Genomic DNA, 8,257 nt, shown 5'->3' with positions numbered 1-8,257 from the left:
TGGATTACATTAAGAGGTGTTTATAACATTTTGCCCACACCATTTATATACATGAGAGGGCCACAATATTAGAAACACCTCTCAATATAACACACTCCTGTACAACAAAAAGACAGACTAAGATCTCAAAAATAAACATAAACTAGAATTATGACTTTCCTGACAATGTCAACAAAAACTGAAAAATAGTAGTATATAGAATAGTACAAAGTATGATACAGGTTAAATGGTACTATTATTTGGAGTTTAGTTGGGGGCAAATCTAAGCAAACTTAGTTTATCCACCTCTTTGAAATGAATGAGCTAGGTGTACTGACCTATTTTTAGATCAGTTGTGGAAACAAGGTGTCTGTATTTATCATTATACTCCATGATCATGTGTCCATAACGTTTGTACAATTGACACTATGTTGCACTGTATGAGAAAAAGGAAGCGATACAACTTCAACTTCTCCCTCAAACTCTATCTATAGGCAGCCTGTGGATGTTTCTAAGTTAAGCAGACAGAGAGAAGATGCTTTAAAATCATGTAGTGATGTCGCAGCAGGTACTCTTGTACTGCAGTACAGTAGCAGGATGTAAAGACTTTGGCACACGCTTCATCTCATTGTTGTTACTGATGTTGGGTTGCAAAATGGATCTTTGATGTTCGGACATAATTCCAAAACATTTTCACAAGGTTTTAAGTGTACCAAAGTAGTTTCCGCTGAAAAAGGATCTACCTCAGGTAGCAGAATGAAGGACTGAAAAAAAGGAAAAGAGGATGTGCTTATGTTACACACTGCTCATCATCATGTGATTTCCTCTCACTGCTCTCCCTTAGTGGAGCTCTGCAGAGGTCATGTTTCGATTAGCTGTGTCCAAAGTATACAATACAATGACAGTATTAAAACATGCAATTACACCACACTATCCATGAGAAAATTTCAATTCAATTACTATTTTAATCACACTATAGGACGTGTGATTTTCTTGTGTGAACAGAAATAGGAAAATTTCTAAATGAATGCATGGATTTTATTTAATATATCCGAAGGGGGCCCAAAAGCTACTTTTTGCCCAGCAACACTGCTGTTGTATAAGATAAGATAGACTTTGATGATCCTACACTGGGGCAATTCACTTGTCATAGCAACCTGTATACACAAGGTGGATAAGAAATAACTTATAAATAAGAAATATATAGAAAAAATGTCATGCTGGCGTTAAAGAGACAGCTGTTGGAAATGAAGGACACTCCATCTTGCTGAAGGAGCTGCTTTAGGCCTCCAATCTCATGCAGGAGGTTCAGCTCCTGTCAGCTTTGGTAACATCCTCTTCTCCTCCACTTCCTCTATGGTCCAGAGGGCAGTCAAGGACAGAGCTGGCCCTCTTGACCAGTTTGTTAATTGTGTATCACCTGGGAAATACTGTTGTGATGACACCATGAGCTGAAAGTCTATTTTTATTTTTATTTATTTGGCACTTGTACATCCTTCAGTGTGCAAAAAGCCTTTACTGTTGGACAAAATGTTTATAAAAATATCTTTTGTGAAACAAGCATGTACAGACAGCAACAGCTCATTCATTATTATCTCTGAGTAAACAGTTAGGCAGGTAGATTAGACAGTCTAACATTATTACTGTAGATTTTGAAGACCAGTTTTTGTGAATCTCTTTTTAAAAACCAACATTTAAAGTGTCGTGTCTTTAAAAAAGGCCAATCAGAATTGAATGAATGGTATGGTGGTATGATTTATCTGTGATTGTAAGGCACACAAATGACGTTACATTAACAAAAAAACAAAACAAACAAAGAAAAACAAAGACTCAATACAAAAATAGTTGCTTTTTTTTTTTTTTTTTTAAACAATAATCTGTCTTCTAACTGATGGTGTCAGAGAATAATGCAAGTGCAGTGTTCTGCGGTTGTGATTTGTTCTTCATCTGCCTCTCAATCATCAAGTCAAACTCTTGTCGTTCTCTGAAATGAAAAAAAAGTCAGTATCATATCAATTGCAGTCAGTAATTAGTGCATTTAGTTTTTTCTCTGACAAACTCTTACCTGTTGCTGATACATCGTCCTTTTAGGTACTTTTCTTCTGCCTTTTTTACTGAGACATTGTCTACCCCAGCTATAGCATAGATGATGGCCTGCACAGGAGGACAATCTTAAATCGTAAACACCTGCGCCACTCAAACAGGAAACATACCATATGCTTTAATAACAAACAAACATGTATTGGAGAGCTTTCGCTCACCTCAGGCAGGAGTACATCCAGGACAAAAGGGACACGCTCCATGGATTTGATCTCAGTCAGGCAAGGGGCGGTGGCCACGGCCGTTGCGTACAGCTCATTTAGGTACCAGTAGACCTGGTCCAACTGCTGATCATCTTCCAGGTATATGTTCACCACCCGTCTCCGATTGGCACTCAGAAAGGAACGAAGCCATCTGGACTGCTGCTGCCCACGAATCACAGCCTGTGATGAGAGCAATAACAGGAAGGGTGGGTTTATTAACATCTTGCATGTTGTTTTAATGCTACAAATGATGCCTATTTAAAGATTAACATCAACTGTACTTTAAGTACAGTTTCACTTGTACTTAAAGTGAAACTGTAAAACCTTGTTACTTTTCATAAATATTCAGTTTGTTTAGCTTTGCACACCTAGGCACACCCATGTTTTTATAAAACCAGTGAGCTCTTGCAGTTTATTGTGCAATATAAATCTGTATTTGTAGTTATTTAAAGATCCAATAAGGTCAAATAACATTTGCAGTGATTCATTGTGGTCAATGTAAAGTAGTAATATTAGAATGTTATCAGCAGAATGAACTGTTTTGTAGTTATGTATAGTTTTCGTGCAGGCCGATTACACGTGTCTCTAAACTCCAATGACAGTCCAACATGCAGAGCTGGTTTATCTAGTCTGATGACTTGGCACGGACACATATTCATGTCTGATTAACTTTCAAAGCTAAGCAGGTAAAACATGCACTGCTATTGAGAAAGTACCAGTATAGCAACACAAAAAGCTCATACCAGAAGGCGTGTTTCCACCATGCGCTGTTTCACAATGAAATGTACAAGCTTCTCATTAGCACGGTTGTGGGCAGCATGACTCCGGTCTGGCAGCAGCCTTTTTGAACTCCTGGTAACCTCCTCCTGCTGTTCACTAAAGCTGTCCTCCTTATGATCGTCAGACGGCACCTCTATGGTCGTGTCGTTGGCGATGGTTAGTCTCTCTGATGCTGCCTGTGGGTACTTTCTCCTCACTGGATAGCCTGGAGTAGTTGAGGACAGACCGTAAAGAACATTGTCAGGACCAAGTAGGGCTGCAGATGTACTTATTCTAGGGTAACATAATAGTCTATGGTGCTGTTTATGAATGTTATACAATAAAACTTACTCATGTCATGAGCAAAGTACTCAATGAAGGACCCAGAAAACGAGCCACATGCTACAGAGAAAAAACAACTCAGTGGTATCAGAACAATATAATTTACATATATTCATTCATCTTCCATAGCTGCTTTTTATTATCAGGGTTGGTTTAGATATATGATACATGCAAATATCAGTGCCCTTTATTTGTTTCTTTCTGCACAAGCATCAAATGGAGAATACTTACCAATCCGGAAGCTGTAGTCTGTTATGAGCTCCAAAGACCACTCAATTGCAGCATCATACTTTTCTTTGGCTTTAGACTGTAAGCAAATACAAGAAACATAGACGTCTGCCACTGTGTCAGGACAACATAATATTTTTTTTAGAAAACTGGGTGTGCCGATTATGATTTATGAGCTTTTCTTACCACGAGCTCATCAGCTTCTTCACAGTCAAATGGCTTCAGGGTTTTCAGAGCCACAGTAAACCTTTAAAGACAAATACACATCCAAAAATAAACTCCTGACGATTTGAAAGTGTGCCAGCAATTCACACATCAAACCTGACATAGCCTTTTTGTTTTTTAAACTGCTACTTCTAGTTGTATTGTATCGTTTGATCTGCAGAGACTCTGTGGCCTAGGGATCTTCACAACCATTATAACAGTCCATTGTATTTAAAGGTTTAGTTGCATTAACCAAAATTTCATTTCCTACCCTTTCTTTTTGTGAATCATTGGGTCATCAATGAACATGACGCTGGCTTTTTTGTGCTTACGGTTTACACTTTTTACCTGCAGAGTAAAAGAATACAGATTTAAATCATTAGGGCTTTCAGGGTTTGCAAATCTTGACCAAAGATTTTATCTTGGGACACTCATCATTCAGGCACATAATGATTGTTCATTCATACTTCCCCAATCAACTTCCTTTATCTTCTAGTTGACATGCAAGGCTATAATAATCAGTGTTTATTAGTGCTAATCAATTAATCAACTAATCAATTTAAGTTGTAGCATAGATAATGTATGAACAAAAAGTGTTTGGTTGAGTTATTGTGCGAGCAAAAAGTTGAGTTCACGCTTTTCAAATGTGACAAAGTGCTTGTTTCCTGGATGTAGGCAGAAGTCTTAGTAAGAAATTGTGTATTGTTCTATATAGAAACCGTCATAAAGACATGTGTTCATAAGAAATAAATGATCCACAAAGGTTTTTCCACTCACCAATGCAGGCCAGAATGGATAATTTCTAAATTTATACCATACAAACACTCCTTCTGTAATAGAGTGGGGCTCTGAAACATAAAAATAAAACCACTTAAAGTATACAGCATGTACACACCAGCCCAGTCCATATCTAGTCATTGTAGAGGTTATTTGCATTCAATCACTGCAAGCTCTCTCACTTTTGTCCACCTGCATTAAGTAACTCTGGAGCTCTTCTTCCTCCTCATCACTCTTCTCATCTTCCTGGTAGGACAAAGACTGCAGCTGCTCCTCATGGTGACTCAGCTCTATTGATAGATCTGAAGACAGCAAAGACTCATCTTTTGGGGGTTGGGGGGATGGTGGTGGGACAACAATAATATAATTATATTTTGGATTGTAGGGGCGATGAATTCTTAAAATACACAATTTGTCAAAAAAGTATTATGATGACTCTCCGTGAGAAAAACAGTAATAAGCCACTACCTTTCTCTTTCTCTGCATCGGGCTGCTCCAGTTCAAATCTTGGTCTGGAGCGTTTAGATGGCTGAGCAGTGGTCTTCGACTTCCGTGTCCTGACACACCGGCACTTGGCTGGTGGACAATTGGTTTTACTGCACATGTGTGTTTGTTCCTTTGCTGCCCTTTTTCTAACTTGTCTTGGTTGTGAAGCAGGAGGCCGCCCACGTCTGCTTTGAGATTTTGATTTGGAGCACTGTGAGTCTGCCTCTGATGTCTACAACAGAGCAGATATTAAAAATGGGTTAAATATATCACTGAAAAAAATTTTACAGGCTGAAAAATCTGTTGGTTTGAAGTAGAAACAATATTTATCAGTAAAATACCTTTAACTGAGTGATGAATTCATCATATTTTAGATCCACTTGGTTTGCTCCAGCACAGGACTTTGAAATGTTGGACAGGGCGTCAGCAGAGGAGCTGCGGACCGGTGTGGAAGTCAGACAGGCGTCTTGTGTCTGTCTTGTTTGTCCTCTTCCTCTTTTTGGAGTTCTTGACAAGGGACTTGCTGTGGACTGGCTGACATTGGCAAAATCACTGCCTGGCACAGCATTAGATTCCCCAGGTGCTTGAGATAAAAAGTTGTCCGAGGTGTCTTCCTCAGTTTGTGTCTTTTGAAGTTTCCTTTTTCTTGTTTTCTGAGGCCCACCTGGAAGATCAAACACAGTCATATTTCTACTCCTATTTTGCTGACTAACAACAACATTCAGAAAGTGAAATGACAACATTATACACGGGGTCACCTTTCATTGTTGTATGAATTGGTGTCGTCCTCTCTTTGGAAAGCTTTCCCTTGGGTTCATTGGCTCAGCGCTCTTCACCATACGCTGGCCCCAGTGCCTGTCAGATGGATACGTTTGGCAACTGTGTGTTCAGAAGGGACAGGACAGTTCAGGAAGCAACCTACAGTATTTAGGCTTCTCCCAGTAGGATGCCCTGCTCATAAATGCCATCTTAAGCAGCATTTGTTAGAAACACTGTGAAAACCTGTCGCCATGGAAACACAATAAAACGTCAGATAGATAGATAGTTCACTACCTCAGGCACTGTTGTTGGGCAGACTTTCTAACGTCCTTGTGTCCAAGGTAACCACCATATTTATACATCTATACACACACACACAGTATAAACCCTGCTACGTTACTGCAAGACACAGCTCGGCTAATGCCTGCACACATGAGCTTGCATAAAATAAAAAAAGGTATATGCAATAAAAACAACGCCATAAATATGTCGCAAAACACCACGCTAACACACATCTCAACCCGTACTCTCAGCTGGACAGAGACAAAGTGACTTAACGCTGACGAGTGTCTACCAAAAATGCTACAGGACGACAACACGTTTGCATGCTAGTAAACAAACAACAGCGAGCAATGGCCGCAGAGCTGCTGTCATTTACTGCTATCTCCTCATCACGCGGCATAACAACAAACAGAAACATATGTTTGCTTGGGTTATGGCTGAATGTAGCGTGGGCACTATCAAATATTTTTATTTGCACATGAACAACTCCAAACTAAGAGATTAAAGTGACCGCAGGCAAAACGAAATGTCACGTCAGCCACTCACCTTAAAATGTTCAACTCCGTTTGTTTGGATAGTTAGTTAGTTTGACCTCGTCGTGCATGCACTCACTGCGTCTCTTGGATTAAAAAGAAATGTTCCCAGATTGCAATAATGCACTAAACATTTAAGGTAGTAAACCCAATAAGTCGTGACTCCTGTGAACAGGAACAGTACTTTGTACTTGCTGACATCACACTCGCGGATTATATATAGAGGCTGTCTGTCTTCATGACTCGCACCTACCGCCACCTACTGTACCGGAGTAAGACAGGACTGGCTTTAGATGAGTACAGGGGATATACCCACTTCTAAATCCCCTCTGATGAGCATCATTCAAGGGTCTGTAGGCTGATTTTTCTTCCTAGGAAGGTGAAGGCATGACAGGTAGTCCAACTTTTATGAATAGGTGGAGGAATATCGAGAATAATCCAGACTGCTTCCCTGCCTAACAAAACTAACAAAACTAACAAACTACTCGGTGCTCCTTTACACCTTTCTCAGCTTATGTCCTCCTCTGTAAGTCGCTTTGGATAAAAGTGTCTGCTAAATGCAATGTAATGTAAGGAATATGTGTAATAATCTCACCTGTATATGAGTCAGTATTATTGCCAAATCTGCACCTCATTTTGTGGTTAATGACTTCCTCTCTGATAGGGAAGTAGCAGAAGTTAACTGACAATGTGCATACACCACTGCCCCATTGCTGAGTGAGTTTAATATGCACAAGCAGTCATGCATGTCACTGTTTATGACACAGTTTATCATGCTGGACAGGCTGCATAATTTGGCCATAAATCTAAAAAATAAGCTACTAAAATTCTGTTAATTTTCACTTTTCATACCACCTTAGAAAATATATCCTCATTCATTATTCCTAATATCCCATGTTTTCTCAGGAAGATACTAAATCATCTGGTTTTACCGACATCTCTTTACTGCATTCAGTAGCAGCTTCACTCCATTCCTTATTATTCTTGTTCATTTCAGTCAACACTTACATGTGCAGGCACCAAGCAAAACTATCACATCAACAATACCCATACGGAGCTCTTCTTTAACTGTTTGCATGAGTGATAAATCCCCAGGTACTGCAGCTAAATCTGTGCATAATGATCTATCGTTTAACTTGGCCTATTTCTGTAATTATTTCTGCTGAAAATCTGTGTTTTTGTCTGAAATGTGGGATATACAGTACATTGACTTTAAATCCAAGTATAAACACACCTGTACCTTCATGTTTGAGTTCTTACAAACCATCTGTAGGCATATCTTTCCATGACTGAGCCTGCTTTTTCCCTCAATAAACAGCCAACAGGTCTTTTCACAACAGACAATTTCACTTGTCATGTCCAGAAAAGTGCAGGTGTTATAATTAATAATTAAAGGTGTTATAATAACATTAATGGTGGCTCTGTTCATTTCAAATATCCCATAACAGTGGGACAATGAGCTAGCATGCACAATACCAGGACCTTGAAACTGGGAGAGCGACTAAATCAGTCATCACTACATCATGTCACTGATTATTACTTACAGATGTTCTTTTCCTACTGCGACATGTCAAAATGATCAAAATGCATTGTGAAAAAACAAAC

General features: G+C 39.2%; 1 protein-coding gene across 3 annotated transcripts; it reads right to left on the bottom strand.

Annotated features, from left to right (window-relative positions):
• Window positions 1-1,431: 1,431 nt before the first annotated feature.
• Window positions 1,432-6,888, bottom strand: si:dkey-127k13.1 (PWWP domain-containing protein MUM1L1). 3 transcript variants are annotated; one of them, XM_010756748.3, is made up of 14 exons: window positions 6,666-6,888; window positions 5,837-5,957; window positions 5,420-5,742; window positions 5,061-5,310; window positions 4,775-4,894; window positions 4,593-4,663; window positions 4,087-4,163; window positions 3,798-3,858; window positions 3,615-3,690; window positions 3,393-3,443; window positions 3,026-3,267; window positions 2,241-2,462; window positions 2,045-2,133; window positions 1,432-1,963 (listed from the first exon to the last, which is right to left on the bottom strand). In XM_010756748.3, exons 2-14 carry the CDS (start codon window positions 5,841-5,843, stop codon window positions 1,864-1,866), a joined length of 1,689 nt encoding a protein of 562 aa, XP_010755050.2. In that variant the 5' UTR covers window positions 5,844-5,957; window positions 6,666-6,888; the 3' UTR covers window positions 1,432-1,863. The 3 variants fall into 3 exon arrangements, with proteins under 3 accessions (XP_010755050.2, XP_010755048.2, XP_027137635.1); XM_010756746.3 differs by having other exon boundaries at window positions 4,775-4,915; window positions 6,666-6,887; XM_027281834.1 differs by having other exon boundaries at window positions 4,775-4,915; window positions 5,837-5,933; window positions 6,666-6,887.
• Between the last annotated feature and the right edge of the window lie 1,369 nt (window positions 6,889-8,257).

Source organism: Larimichthys crocea, chromosome VIII (genome assembly GCF_000972845.2).
Source record: "Larimichthys crocea isolate SSNF chromosome VIII, L_crocea_2.0, whole genome shotgun sequence".
Lineage (NCBI taxonomy): Eukaryota > Metazoa > Chordata > Actinopteri > Sciaenidae > Larimichthys > Larimichthys crocea.
This window is presented reverse-complemented; position numbering and strand designations above follow the sequence as displayed.

Bases quoted from the DNA above. Each gene is read 5' to 3' on its own strand.
- si:dkey-127k13.1 (XM_010756746.3), bottom strand. The intron at 4,664-4,774 runs GTGAGAGAGCTT...TTTATGTTTCAG, and splicing joins CTTAATGCAGGTGGACAAAA to AGCCCCACTCTATTACAGAA. The intron at 3,444-3,614 runs GTAAGTATTCTC...TTTTCTCTGTAG, and splicing joins AGACTACAGCTTCCGGATTG to CATGTGGCTCGTTTTCTGGG.